At 41.1% G+C, this 15916-nt stretch overlaps 1 protein-coding gene across 1 annotated transcript; it reads right to left on the bottom strand.

Annotated features, from left to right (window-relative positions):
- Window positions 1-1074: 1074 nt before the first annotated feature.
- Window positions 1075-15682, bottom strand: GPR37 (G protein-coupled receptor 37). Its single transcript, XM_039727015.1, is given in 3 exon segments — window positions 1075-5376; window positions 15084-15421; window positions 15424-15682. Coding segments are annotated over 3 exon segments (1287 nt in total). The 5' UTR covers window positions 15554-15682; the 3' UTR covers window positions 1075-4557.
- Window positions 15683-15916: the final 234 nt, after the last annotated feature.

Genomic DNA, 15916 nt, shown 5'->3' with positions numbered 1-15916 from the left:
TGTCATTCATCCTGACATAAGAAGTCAGGACACAGCAGATACAATTCAAGGTCCCTGTTTGCCTTTGCAATTTGGGCAAATCATTAGGTCTGGGTTCTTAAAGAAGTAAGATGAGTCAGCTTTCTGCAGGCAGTTTACTTCTTATAGGTTCTCCCCTCTGTAATAACACCAGTGTCTATTACCACAGCAGTTATGCCTTTCTGTGGGTATGTTGAAACACCAAATTTCAAGTCTCACCTATAAATTAAGCAGAACAAGGTTTTGAATCTTGCTCTTTCATCCTAGAAGTAAGAGAACCTAAATTTTTGATTCATCAGAACATGCACAAAATATACATGCTGATGCTACTGTGCTGAGCCTGTATCCACTGACAGCCTGTAATCTTAGACGTGCTCTCCATGCACAGAAAAGACAGAGCACTCCTAAGGAGACAGACTAATTTTGAGAAGATTTGCCTTCAGTCTTAGTTCCAGCACAATAACAAGGGGATGATTTAAGTGGTTTGGGAGCTCTGTTAATGCCACCTGGCAAAAAAAGCCCAGAAGCAGCTCAGCAATGTGTCTGAGCACATCAACAGCAGTCAGACACCCACAGGGCAAGTTGCATGTATTTACACTGTGTCTAAGACAATGGCTTACAGATACTAGGAGAGGTTTGAATACTCTTGTTGTTTAATGAATTTGGGTAAGCTACTCAGAATTTCAATAGCAATTCACATTTCATAGAATCTAGTTTGCTTCTGAGTGCCATGAGCACAATAGAACAGTCTCACCATGGAGCCTAATATTGCACAAATTCTTACAAAGAGATGCAGGACAACATGGGAAACCTCTGTAGTGTCTTTAGGAACTGTTCCCAGAGCTGCTGGAGCAGCAGCTGTGGAAGCTTACATCACAGTCTCAATGACACAACAGGAGCTGAGCAAGTCACTGACATCATTTAAACACAGAATTTATTTAAGGTTGAATGTAGGAATTTATCTTGGAAGTGGTAAAATAAGAGATCTCTTCTGAGAGATATTACTCAGTAATTTGCCATTTGTACTTTGGCCCACACAATTACATTTTGATACAGGTCATGAAATGTTTTCATTGGAGATACTGAAATACTTACTAGAGTTTCATGGTTTTGAATTTCTCAGTGGAATCAGGGCTGTGACAATTAGTGCTAATGTATTAAAGGCTTACATACCTGAAAGGTATAAGGTTTTCCTACCTTACAATCTGATTTACCATTTCATCACTCTTCTGTGTTGATAACCATGCCCTGCAATTTTCTCTAGTTTAGGTAAAAAATTAATTCTTTGCAATAAGCAAATCTTCAGTCATCAAATTCCCTCTTGTTAATGGACAAATGTCTGACAGAACTGGATTCAAACCAGACAGAAGCAGCTTATTAATTATCAGAATAATAAAGAATTATTATTTAATATTGAAGAATATTAAAGAAAGTAAGAAAAGCAAACACAGAAAAATTTCAAGAGTTCAGAGCATCAACCCCAAAAGTCGGATGGAAGAAATGCAATGCAGTACTGCATCTTTAACATAAGGAATCATTTATCATGACACTTGAATGGCTTCGACAATACAAATTGCTAATGAGGTATTAGTTTAACCAATTTAGAGAACAAATTAGAATAAAAGGGTGTCAAATTGCTACAGTTATCCATGGCAAGGCAGAGAAATAGCTGTGAAAAATGCTCTTTCAGCAGCAGAAAAGGCAAGGTTACACAGGGTACAAAGAAGCCCCATTGGCTGGAGAATGCTCTGCCACACAAGAAGGAAAATATATTTACGAGCAGCATTACTGATCTTCATATCCTATCTTCGCCAAAGACTTCTTACATCATTTCATGTGGGGGTTGTTTTTTTTGCTGGGTATGGGTTTGTTGTTGCTTTTGGGGTTTTTGTTAATGTGGTCTAGTTTTGTTGATTTTTTGTTTGGCTTGGTTGGTTGGTTGGTTGGTTGGTTGGTTGGTTGGGGACTTTTCCATGATTATCATACACGTATTGTAGAAATGTTTAAATGCAGAAGCAAATGCACCTCTCTGGGACACAGAACGTGTAACCTGTGAGCTAGAGACAGTCCTTAGCAGAGCTCACATATGCCCAGTGCCCAGTGGAAAGCTGGAAGCACCTTATATCCAAACCAATAGGGACATTTTGTGTCCTGGTGCAATCTTGAACCTTAAATAGCAAAATGTGATCATTTAATATTTCCAAGTCAATTCTCTGTTTTTTTCATTTGTTTCTTTTAAAGTGCTTCCTCCCATTCTGCTGTTCTTTTCCAAGATCCCTGAGCCCCCGTTGTAATAGAAAAGGCATCTGAGGGAAACAGTTCTCTCAGCAAAGAAAAAAAAAAACAACGTCTTATTCCCATTCTTTATAAATATTGGCATGTGAAAAAGAAAAGTAAAAATCAAAATGCAGAGATGGTAATATGTATTTGAGGAAACACAGGCAGCAAAGTGAGGAAGATTTTGCTTCCACCTTTTCTCGTTAATCCCATTCATACTTTATTGAAGTCAATGAAAGGTTTTATAAGGAAGGGACAGTTGCCATCTTCAGAAGTGATTGACCATGTTAAACAGGACGTTAAAAACTTGGGTAATTTCTCAAATTCTAAGCAGAAACAAATGCCAGTGGTTAAAGCAGACTGCCTTGCTAGGGCCCAGTATCTGATTCAAAAGTCAGAAGAAGAACTCATGTCCATATATGTTTAGATTCATATTCATATTAATTAATTTCAACTGGTTTTTTTTAGTTGAAATTATTATGGGTTAGAATGGTAAAGAAAAAGAAGAAATACTGCTTGCCCAAGAATATCACCAAGATTAGACACATTAAGTCTGGAATCTACAAAGGAAAAATAGAGTCCTTTTCAGAAGTTACAGCAAGCCCTTTAACATATTTAGGCAGATATCAAGAGGGAGGTAGGACTGCATCAGTTATATTTACTGTTAATTTCAAAGAATGAATGCATGAAATTTTCCTTCTGCTCAATACAGCTGCATTATTTATTTAATTAGTATTAAAATACAAGCTATCTATAAAAAATTCAGTTCCTCAGCCTGTGTCTACACTTCAGCCTGCTGCCCAGTGTAAATATGAGCCGGTTTGCCTGCCAAGAACAGAATGTCTGCTTCAGCCAAGAGTGGGGATATAAGCTCTGCTGGTAAGGATAGGCACTTTGCAGTCTCCAGCTTGGCTTGCTTATAACAACTTTGGATTTTACTATATCACACTGTTGCTGGCAGTGTTGACATACCCTCATTTTAACAACTCTGTGGACAGCAAGAAGCCATCAGCAAAACACACAGTGGCTCTCAAACCAGCTTCAGGGCTGTGAGCTGCTAGTGAATAGCAGTCTCTGTGAGAGCAGCATAGTTCTGAACCAGCACACAGAGACCTGTAATTAATATTCATGGTACACATCTCAGAAAAAATAGGAGATGCCAGTCTGATTCAAAGCTCTCTGAAATTGATGGAAACCTCTCCATTGAGTGCCATGGGCTCTAGGTCAAGCCCCAAGTGTCCAAGTGTTTTTATACCTTTTAAATTAGAAGGAATTCACTCTCCACAAGTTTCAGTCCCTCACATTTATTGTCAGCAAACCTCTGGCAAAAAGTGCCTTTCTCTGCAATGAGACTCTCACTGTAGTAGGAGCTATATATACAGAGATGGAGGACATAAATTCAATGTAAAACCAATAGCATACTGGAAAGAGTCTTGATTTTGAAATCACACAAGACAAAATTCAGTGATAAAGTGAGTGTTTGTAAGAAGTATAAAATAACTCAAGATTTTGTATACCTGCAGGTTAAGAAGAAAATTTTCAATGAGGCACATAGAACCTTCATAATATAACATTAAAAAAGCCCAGTCCTATAAGTCTAATGCCATTATAACCATCTTCCTTACACACTCTAATTATATCCTCCAAGTGCAAGTACTCAAATGTTAATTAAATATGGCCACCTAAATTATGATATGCAAAGTTTTTTTTTTAATTAAAGGAATTTAATACTACACATAGGTGTGTTTGTTAAACGTAGATTGACAATCAAGTTAAAGAATAAAACCTCATTTATTTTTATGCTACTTTATAAATTCTCTGAAGCCCAAGTCCTCTCAAAATAGTGTACAGTAATTGGATTAAAACTACCTTCAAATACTTTCCACCACGTCTTTTACATGAAAACACCTTGCAAAGCCCACAATGTCTATATAAACATTTTACAGCGATTAACAAAAAAAATACTACAGAATTAAATAAAAGCGGATTGATATGGATCCTTCTCCTCAACCAATGAAATCCTAGCACCATACAAAATCTCATGATGTAAAACTGAGTGCTGGCTCTCCTTCTCTTACTCTTTCTTTCCTTTTAATAACAAAGAAATTATTTTCCAAAGCATGACTGTTAATACAGATTGGTTTTCAAGAGTAATTTTTAACAGTGATTTTTTTTCCCCTGCATTTTGCTTCAAGAAGAAAAATATGAAGTAAAAAAAAAAGAAAAAGGAAAAAGATGCAGGAAATAAAGTCCTAAGGTCAATTAACAGTGAGTCCCCACGGAAGCAAAAGTCGACATTTCGCGACGAATGGTACTGAATGGGGAGAGCTCCAGTTCTGTGGTGTACTCGTTGTCATTGTCATCACTTGTCACCGTGGAAGACTTCTGGATGCATTCATCACAGCAGCAACAGCAACACTCCATAAAGGCCCGGCTGAAAGGTTTACAGAGACAGAACAGGAGAACTGGGGTGACACAGGACTTAAAGAACAAAAGGAACTGACTAATGAGATGGAGGAGGTCCATAGTCTGTCGAGAGACCCCTGTGGACATGTAGGCAGTCACAATGTTGCAAATGTTTTCAGGAATGATGCAAAATCCATATAAAATGGTCAAAGCCACCACTGTGCAGTTCATCTGACTTTCCAGCTGAATTTGTCGCTTGTTCCCCCTTGTGCAGGCTTTTTCTGCCCTCCTGATTTTCCTGGCCGTCACCAGGGAGCAGGTGATCGTGAAGAGGGTAGGCAAACAGAAATAGCAGCCAAAGTACCACCAGAGCCGCGCCCCGTCGTAGGTGAGAGCCAGCACGTAGATGGTGTCGGGCAGGGCCGTGGAGATCTTCACCACGCAGCGCTCGCCGGGCGGGCTGCCGCTGTACTCGGGCTCGTCCCTGGCCAGCTGGCGCAGCACCACCTCGGGCAGGGCCAGCAGCAGCGCGCCCACCCAGATGACGGCCAGCTTGGCCGTGGTGGAGGTGCAGTTCTCGATCATCTCGTAGTACATCTGCACGTTGGTGGCGGCACGGAAGCGGTCAATGCAGAGAGCGCACAGCGTGAAGGTGGTGACTCCCAGAGAGGCCACCTGGGAAGGAGGAAAGGCAGCACAGGTTAATGCACGTGCTGTCTAGGGGAGGTTAAAAAAATGTGGGGGAGAAAAGGGAAAAGAAAATGAGAAAAAAACGCGGGGAGGAAGAGAAGCAGTTGAGCACCATGCTGCTGAGCACCATCAAAAGAAGCATCGCAGACAGCACTTAGCTTGCAGTGTTTGCTGAGCTACCATCCAGCATGCACTCTAAAAAGAGTACATGCTTCTATTTTTTCACCTACAAATTCTTATTCCAGCTTGGTGTCAACCTCTCCTGGAGGTCCAAGCAAGCATCTGTGCAACACTAAGTGTAAAAAAAAATATAGAAGAATTGACTAAAATATAAAACTAAACTGTTTCCTCCAGCACTTTTTTCTAAGGGGTGTTTTTCAGAAAGATTGGTTCCACCACAGGGGTTGGAATTTTAAGTCAAAATGGGAGAGAGTCTTCCTTCAGCAGAAGTTATAACCACATAACAAGTTCATCATGCATGCAGGGGATCAAAACATTAAACCTTCCACATCTACAAAACTTAGAAACCCTGGGGATGAGGCATCTACAGAATTGAGTAGGATCCAGCAACTATTTTTGCGGACTTGGGCTTTTAAGCAAAATTTTGATGGGATGTAGGCACATGAAGTCATCCCCCACCATGAGTTCAAAGAAACTGTATTTGAAATCCTCAGACTTCCAGAGCCTGTGCAAAACTAACCTTCACTATAGTGGTTAGGCTCTATATAATCAATAGGCATTATTTCATTTAGAAAAAAATCAAGGAAAACCCAGGCTTAATTTCGTAGGAAACATTCTGTGGGAGAGTGTACTGTAGGCCAGGAGAAACGGAAGAAGTTTCATTCTTTAAATGATTAAAAGATGGATTGGAGAAGGCTGTCAATTATATACTGTGAGAACAAGTACAGAGCAATGCTTATGTTCTCTGAGTTTAATAATCATTATTCTATGCATGAACAGAAATCTTGTGCTGTCATAAAACATCATTTCCTATCATTTTATCCTGTTTATAATTTAATTTCCTAAAATAAATTTGCAAGAAGACTATATACATTTTGGCCTAATTCTATTAGCAATAAATTCAACTTCAGTTCAAATTTAAAGCAGAACTCCCATTAACTTCAATTGGAGAAAGACTAAGTGCCCTGGTGAATTTTAATTCACTTACTTTCTTGGGTTTGCACACACGTGTTATGCTGAAAGTGCGTTGATGTGTTGTGAAAGAAAAAAAACTAAAATAATATTGCTAATAAATGTAAAGAATGCCTACTTTTATAATGAATGAACCATTCATTAACTGGGAAATCTAAAGTAATATTAGGAAGTTCACTATAATTTTGCTGATCAAAATTTGATGTGCAATGCTATATTTAAATTTCATATAGACAGACTTTAAGAAACACTTTCTAATTGAAATAATATTGAAGTAATACTGTTTATGCATCTCTGAAAAAAGTTCTTCAAAGATAGCACAAATATGCACAATTACATAAATGTATCATTAATTTTGGCCTTCAATATTTAATGGTCATATCTGATGGCTAAAATTGACAATCACTGAAAAATATAAGGTACTTGGAATTACAACTGCAAGATGTTGGCTTGGTTGGAGAATTCTTTGAAGCAGCTTCCTAAAAGACGGAATAAGTAAGATGTAATCTCTTACTAATTAACTTGCAGAAATATTTAATAATGATAAGGAACTACTGTAAACGTCTTTAATAGGCAACCATTGATTTGGATGTTTAATTGTCTGACAAGATTCAAAGAAAGCTTGGTAAATACTGCAAAAAAATAAAAACATTTAAAGAAAAATAGTTACAGGGAAATCTTAACGAACAGTGATAAAGTTTGCTAATGAAATATGATTTTCCTGTATCACAGCTCAGAGTCATATTTTTTAATTCAAGATTAGCAACTTTGTTTCCAAAATATTTAAATGTGTGTGCAGTCTTCAAATCTCTTAGTGACAGCAAAACCTTTAGCCTTAACATGCAACATGAATAACAAAAGGGTCAGGACTCCGCTTGCTACAATTATAAGAGGCAGGGAAATAACTGAGATCTGGAAATGCACAGGGATTGAAATAGAAATCAGCAGAACAGAAGAAAACCTGAGTCTCTGTACATTAAGATGTTTCCTTTCAGCTCTGGCGTGAGCCTCCCCCCACCCCAAGGCAGACACTTGTATGGCTTCAGCATTTCATTGCAAACAGACTGTTACACACGGCCGAGACATTAAACTCTGCAGCTGTTAGGGCTGGGCTAATGAAAGAAGACACGTCTGCCATGAAGAAACATAACCTACGGGGTTCCTGTCACATTAACTGACCAGCAACTTGGAGGCTTAAAACAGGGAAATAGAGCAAGAGGAAACAACTAGGAATACTGGAAGGCGGCTTTGAAAACCCTCCCGTGGATTTACTGATGAAACAAGCTAAACAAAGGCAGTGTTTCCCTGGAACAAGCAACAGTTTCCTATTTTCTGTAGGTTAGCAGAGTTAGTGATGCCATGGAAAAGCTTGCAAAAACCAAACAAAAACACTCAAGCAGATGATCATGGATTCACTCCAGCTGACTTGCTTAAATGCAGTAGAGCAATTCAAGGGTTGGATTACTTACTCCACACAGCAGACTATGAGTAATAGCCAGCAAAATCAATGGCTGCTGCTCAAAACCTATGGGTGAGAACTGGGACATGCATTCTGCATATTCACACAATTTCAGTCTAGGTGTATTTCTTCATACCATTCATACTAATAATTAGAGTTAAGTTGAAAGTGTGAAAAAATTCAGAGAAGTTTTCTTTTCAGGTATTATATTGCCTTGAAATAACTAGAGAATTAAGATCATTAATTTGACAGAGAGAAGGTAAAGCACAAATTAACAAATCGTAAAGTGGTGCAAGGCCACATGGAATTTAATGACGCTGTTCTTGTAACAGCTGAGCGTCTGATATGCTGTTCCAATCTTAATTCCACCAACCTGGCAGGAAATGAGGCAAGGTAAGGGCAACTCAGGCTCTGTAGTTTTTGATCATCACATAGTTGTCTGGTTTATTTCCCTATTGCAGAAGGTTCTCCTGCAGCCTCCAGACATTCAGAATGAAATAATTTTACAACTTTCTCTTACCACATGGAATCAGAAAAGTCCCCAAATTTCCAACTGAATGACCATCAATCTGCTCTGAAGAAGTGGTGAAGGAACCCCTGCTTTGAGGAGATACCCACACCATTTGGACAGAGAACTGCTGTTGAAGGGATTGCTAGGTACCCCATGCACACACAGAGGAAAACATTATTGTTACAAAAGAATCTCTTTAAACACTGTTGCTCTTTAAAAAGCCTTGACCGACTTAGTGGGCACTGTGATGCCCCTTCAAGATACTGCATAAACCTTTGGTCATTAGCTCACCAGCTGTTAGTCAACAGTGTCAAAACTGATTTGGAGAATTGAGGCCACAGAGGACAATAGCAAACTCGTGAAATGCTCAGCATAATTGCGGTTCTCCTGTCCACTCTTCCAACATACTGGTTCCCCTTTCACAAACTTTAACAATTACCAAAATGTTCCCAGGCCTTTCCTGGCCTGTCCTACTTCTTCTCCTGGCTGTGGTCCCACAGCTCTTGGCCCTGGCTTCCAGGAGCAGAGACTGAGGCTGACCAGCAGAGCAGTGTAGATGTATTACAGTGAGTTATGGCTGTGGAAATAAGACTTAATTTTGTCCCACTAACTTCTAGTCAAAAGTAATGAAAACCAGAAACAAAATCAGAAAAGGTGACTTGGATGAAAAGACCAACAAAGACCAAATTCTGTAAGTGAATATAAAAGAGGGGTTGGGTCATTCCACCCAGTAAGACAAAGAGCAAGAAGTGATATTGCTGCTATCTACAAAAGAATGTATTATGAGATACAAATGTTACTTAAGCCAAAAGACAGTGAATGAAACAGAATGGAAATCAACCAGCTCTGAGCAACTCCAGGCTAGCAATCACAGTGACCATTCTGACGGAGAAGTGAGTAGAAACAATGTAGACCAAGATTATGTTGAACAAATTAAAACAAAGGTGTTATAAGAAGTAGACCCTTCTACCAGCTGAAGCTGATTTCTAAGACAGAATATATTTTATGTTGATAGCAAAGAATTTCTTAAAACTACATGGCACAAATCCTTTGTTACAAGATGAGATGGGTATACAAAACATTTCCCATTGCAATGGGAAAACTGAACTGCAGAAGAGGTTGGTACCTCTGAGCTATCAGTGACACCCCATAGACTCTGGATATCCATTTCTGTTATATCCTATAAATGACCTTTTGTTCCTCAAGCCATTATAGTTTATCATTTTCTGATGGTTGTTCCACATCCACATGAAACTTCACAGCTTTTGAACATGTTATTTCAACATACCGGAGGGGGCTCTTGTAGATTTGTCAGTTTTCCCTAAGACAAATAAATAAATTTAGCACAGACTGCAATACTTTTTTTTTGTGCTACTCTACACATACAGTACAGACTCCAGTAATAAGAACAGACTACTGCAAAATAAAAGATCAACCCATTGCAAACAATTATGTAATATTTAACTAGATTTATGTTCATTTAACAAAAAAGTTCCACTCCACTCCCAAATAAAAACCAAAAAACCCCAAAACAAAACCAAGAAAAACAGTCATTATTTAAAAAGAACAAAAGTATATCTGCATTTCTCACAAGAAGTGTTATTAAACATTAATGGCTTTATGCATTAAAATAGGGAAGAGTCACAGTGAAAACACTACTGTGGTGTAGCAAGAATAATTTAGTGGCTAAAAAGATCTGGGACCAGGTTACAGCTCTGACATTACAGCAATTACCTTATGCATTCCAAATAAAAATCTACATCACCTATCTGAAAGACAAGATGATAATTCTGAAATCTACTGTCAGGCAGATGATCCTACACACAATTCCACAGGTACAATACTGTTTTATTCCCTTGAAGTACTATCAACATTCACTCCAAGGAGACACAAAGCACACATGCTTCATGTGATATTTACTTTTAATATCTTATACTTCTGTATATCATAAGATATACTGCTTAGAATCAGAATCCACTTCCATGCACCACTCTTGAGTTCTGCTGGAAGCAAAAGTCAACAGAATATCAGGCACTGGAAATACTCACTAGTACAGCACATGCTTATCCAGGGGCTTGGAAATGTCACAAAACACAAAAGGATTTCATTTTTGCTCATTTTCCTGTTTGCAATCTACCACACTATCAAATAGGTAAATTTAATTTTTTTTCTTGTTTCTGTGTCACTCTCCACGGAGAGTGCTCTCATCACACTACACAAGGACTCCTGCACTAGTTCTTTATAGCAGCAATATGGAACTACAGATAGAAATCTACTTCTTCCTCTTTTTGCAGGAAAAGTCCTGTCATATGGAGAAATTACATGCTAGTGTTCAGAGCAGGGTGAACAGAACTGGGATCACAGATGCTGCCTTTTCCTCTCCACACATATGTAACTTACTGACCCAATTTTAAACCTACTCTGACACAAATTCATTTCCATGCTGAAATGCCACAGGCAAAGTTTAGCCAAAAGCAAAAACTTAGAAGATCCTAAGGACAGGATTTGCAGAAGAAAGAAAGACTGACAGAGCAACCAACATGGCAGCTATCATCATCATGCCATTAATACCTAAAGGGCAGAGATATATTAACACTTCAGTTTTAAATAATTGTTGTGTGATAAGCACTGAAGATATTCTGCTCAGTTACATCAAGCCATTGCCCTAGAAAACTCATGATGAAGCCTTGAAACTGCAAACATCTCTGAGTGTCTTTGTCTGTGACCCAGAGGACTCACTGGAGGTTCAGGAGCACAGCTCTGACTCGAGTCAAAGAAGAGACATAAAGAAAATGCTGCACATCAAAAGACACAGAAAAGACAGATAATACACAGCTTTTATAAACTCCCATTAAAAATGTATTTGCTTCCCTAAAGTGAAACTTAAAATAGGGATCTCTTCTCACAGCTTTGGAACAGGCAGAGAACAGCTCCTTTCTCTGTGCTCCTTGCTTACTTCTGTCAAGTAAAGAGAAATGGGAAAAAGCCTCACCTCAAATTGCCCTGGAGGATCAGCTCCAGGGAAATAGAGTAATTCGTATTTCAGTCCAAATCAATCCTTATGCTTTCCACCAAGAATACTAATTGTGATAGCTTTCCTGAGCTGGAACTTGCCCACGAGAAACAGGAGTGATGCCACAAATTCATTGCCAAAAGCACATGCAGAGTTTGGGCATAAGATTTCAGAGGCTTTTACTGTCAGCCTGTGCCAGAATCACACCAGTCTTGTATGCATGATATGGTCCAGATGAGGACATCACAAAATTTGTCCTGTTCTTTGTGAGGTGTGTGGGAAAGGCAGAGGGCCTCATGTTTACTAGCACTGAATTCAGGGCTGTGTACCATACACTGGCCTCAGCAACATCTTGCTCTGTACTGGACTGCACAGGATGGTAAATCAGCCTCTGCAAGCCCTCATGCTGGACCACTCCTCAGTTCTAAACCCTTACTTGGCTATAAGTAGCTTGATTCAATCTGTTGGCATAGAATGCAACCCCTCAAACAAAGCTTCTTGTGCAACCTCCAAGAGCAAAATACACACAACTCAAGCAAAGTTTCTTCTTAAGCCTGAAAGAAGGTTTCTAGTCTTACCTGACAGAATCCATTTGTCATCTTGTGCAAGTTGCTCTGGGCCTTAAACAACTTATTTAGTTTCTTCATTACTGGCTTTCAGCATTAAAATAAAATAAAGAAAAAACTGCAACTTCAAATGATTAACAGCTGTAAAATAATTAAAAGCACAGTAACAGTACAGATTTTGTCTACATTTATCTTTCTTTCTATTAAGGCCTATAATAAAACTGTAAGTAGGGAAACTGGAACTATATTCAAAAGTTCAAAAGACTGAGTGCTTTGAACAAAACCAAAATGATTCCACATCAGCAGGAATTAGCCAAATTCCTTGTCTTTCTATTGTCATTTACCTCATGTCTCCTGATTCTGAGTAACAGTGACAAAAGTATATGAAACACAAAACAAACAGTGTGCAGGTAAACACTTCCATGCCAAAACCTAGACTTCTGAATCATGCAGAAAAGTGGCAGAGTATTAAAACGGCAAAGGAGAAGCACATCTCCACACATCCTTGTAGGCAGAGTTGTTCATCCTTACAGGCATAAATTTTTCAAATTCCCTTCTCAACTCCTTTCCAGTACACTCAAAACTAGTAGCTACAAGTGGCCATACTGTAATACAATATATAGCTGAAATTACTAGTTAATGTACTTGTCAGAGAAGATCTTTATTAGGTACAGGAAAACTGCCCTTTAAATTAAATTTGTGAAGACATTCCACTGCTGGAAGCTCAGTCTTTACCTATACAAATGTGCCAGAAGATATCATAAAACATTTTCCCCAGACTGTGTGTGCATATGTGTTATCACTAGCAACAGATGCTTTGTTGGAATTCTACACAATATCCATAAAATGGCACAAATAAAAACCAATTGGCTGAACAAGAGGCTGAACTAAGAAAACTCAAGGTATTTTCCTGGGATCACTCGAATCCTTCAAACAGGGAAAACTGCCCTTTAAATTAAATTTGTGAAGACATTCCACTGCTGGAAGCTCAGTCTTTACCTATACAAATGTGCCAGAAGATATCATAAAACATTTTCCCCAGACTGTGTGTGCATATGTGTTATCACTAGCAACAGATGCTTGTTGGAATTCTACACAATATCCATAAAATGGCACAAATAAAAACCAATTTGCCACAAGAGGCTGAACTAAGAAAACTCAAGGTATTTTCCTGGGATCACTCGAATCCTTCAAACAGCACAAAGCATGCTTGAATTATGTTTAAATGCTGAGATCACTGCATCACTTGCTGTGGATAATCAGCCATCCCCTGTTCTCTAGTTCTGAGAGTAAAAGCTGGTATGACAGAAGGCTCAGGCCAATAAGGGGTTTTGATGCTTGAGATATTTCTGGATCTACAAACCCAGGTGAGACATGTAGCTCTCTTTCTAAACACATTATGCAAAAAAAATCCCAAAAATAAACAGATGAAAAGATGGAACCAAGAGACCCTTAAAAGAACTAAACACTGTGCAAACTTGTGGAAAACACAGACAAGAGGTTAAAATGTGTCCATCTTCAGGAAGATGATTCTATTTGTATTCCACAAAGCTCTGGAAACTTCTCCTGAAGATAGCTGTCAAAGCTTTCCTCTCAAGGAGCTAAGAAGAGTTCACCCTTTCCCTCTGTGTGAGAATATGGGCCAGCCCAGGTGAGTTACAAAGGAAAAGAGAGTGTTGTTCAGCTGTCAGATGAATGTGCTGCTGTAAACAATCCTTGACAGAGCAAGGAGCAGCAGCTGCATATGGGATGGATTTCATGACATGCTACACATCTGCATTGCTCCTGGTGGTGTCAGTGTCACTGTGTAATGCCTGTGAGGTTAGATCAACACTTGGAAAGTGGTGAACCTTTGCTCTAGCTGCCTTCTCTGCCTCAGCAGGGTCAAATCCTGATTTACAGGACAGTGTCCTTCATTCCAGTCTCCCGGTGAACTATGGAGAGTCATGATCCACTAGTGTTCAGTATCTGCCCTTCATAGCCACAGTTTACAGAGAGGGAAATCCAGCCTTTTACTTACTCCTCTCAAGGTGATGAGATACTTTATATACATGAGTATTACATTTAATGACACTGAACAAAAAATACACAATTCTGGGAGCAATACAGAACCCTAAGGCTAGACCTCTTTATATTTGTAACTAAGAACTAAGACCTTACATTCTTAATAACTTAACTTTAGAACTAAGTTAATTATACTTCCTCAAGGACAAGGAAAATGCTTTACTTTTAGACACCAGTGATAATTAAGCCTAACACAGCCGCCAGTTCATGCTGACTGGACTGGTGCCAGTTCTTGAATAAGATCAACTCTAGACATCCACAGAACTTTAAAGTGAAAAAATAAAGTAACAATAAATTATAATGGCAGTATAGCAGCAGTTGAATATTTTTTGGGATTACAGTTTTGAATTTCAACCACTACATTTCAGCTAAACTACTTTCAGTTTGACCCCCAAAAAACCAACAAACCAGCAGCTAAATAAACGTGAGATTTGAACGCTGAAATATAAGTTAAGAGCCCAGACATTCCATTAATGGGATAATGCCATTTTTACAATCACCTCCTTACAAGCGATCCCCTCAAGCCCTCCATCCGCTTTCCTGACCCATCTTCACTTTACTAAAATAAACAAAGCAAAAATCTTGAAATCTAATTCTGAGAGGAGCACTTGTTTTTCAGGGTCACAGGGAACAAGGAAAGTTTGGCAGAAGTCGCGCGAGTGGCAGGAAGCGCCGGACGCACTCAGCGGGGGCCACAGCAATCCCGGTGCCGCTGGACCCGGTGCGGCCGCTGCCGACTCCGCTCCCTGCGGACGGGGACGGGGCCGGGCTCCGTCGCAAGAGCACCCAGGAAACCCGAACCAAGGCGCAGGGGGACGCCCCCGGGCCGGCAGCAATGACGGCGAGCAGCGCCAGCCCCGCACACGGCTCAGGCTTGCGGCGGGGAGAGGAGCTCGGGGTCCGCGCATCCCCACCCACGTACATTACCTCAATGTACGGGACGATTTTGCAAGAGAAGTCTTCTAGAAGCCACTTCTTGGTGAGCTCCTGGAAGATAACCAGCGGCAGGCAGAAGAAGACGATGAGGAAGTCCCAGAAGGCCAGGTTGGCCAGCAGGGAGTTGGAGATGCTCCGCATGTAGTAGTTGTGGCAGACGATGCACATCACTGCCATGTTGCCCATGATGCCGATGCCGAAGATCACCACGGAGAGGCACATGACGGCGTAGGCGCCGTACGACTCCTCGGTCAGCGGGTAGAAGGGGTTGCGGAGCCGGGCGCGGCGCCCCGTGGCGTTCCCGCGGCCCCCGGCGCTGCCCTCGCCGCCGGCGGCGAGCGGGAGCGCTGCGGGGGCGCCGGCGGCCCAGAGGCTGCGGCGGGCTCCGGGGCCAGGGCGCAGGCAGCCCACGCACCCAGCACCTGGCAGAGCAGGGCGAGGGGAGCGCGGAGGGGCCGCATGGCCGGGAGGCGGCGGGGCTCACCCGCTCTCCTTCAGACCCGGCGGCCGCCTCGCTCGGCGGGGCTGGGAGCGGGAGACATGCCCACCCGGCTGCCGGGGATAGCCCGCCCGGCCGGGGACGGGTCAGCAGCAGCCACGACGCCGCTGCCGCCGGAGCGCGGCTCCCGCTGCCGCCGGCGAGCGGAGCGGCGAGCGGAGCGGCGAGCGGAGCGGCGAGGAGCCTCTTGTCGCCGACGCCCGGGGCAGACCCGGAAAGTTGTGTCGCCGTCTCCGACGCGCCGAGTTAATGTAGCAAGTGCAGCGCCGGGAGAACCCCCCCACGGCGCTCCGCCCTTTCCCGGGACCGCTGCCTCCCCGCCAGC

Source organism: Passer montanus, unplaced genomic scaffold (genome assembly GCF_014805655.1).
Source record: "Passer montanus isolate IOZ18808 unplaced genomic scaffold, ASM1480565v1 scaffold6, whole genome shotgun sequence".
NCBI classification, from domain to species: domain Eukaryota; kingdom Metazoa; phylum Chordata; class Aves; order Passeriformes; family Passeridae; genus Passer; species Passer montanus.
This window is presented reverse-complemented; position numbering and strand designations above follow the sequence as displayed.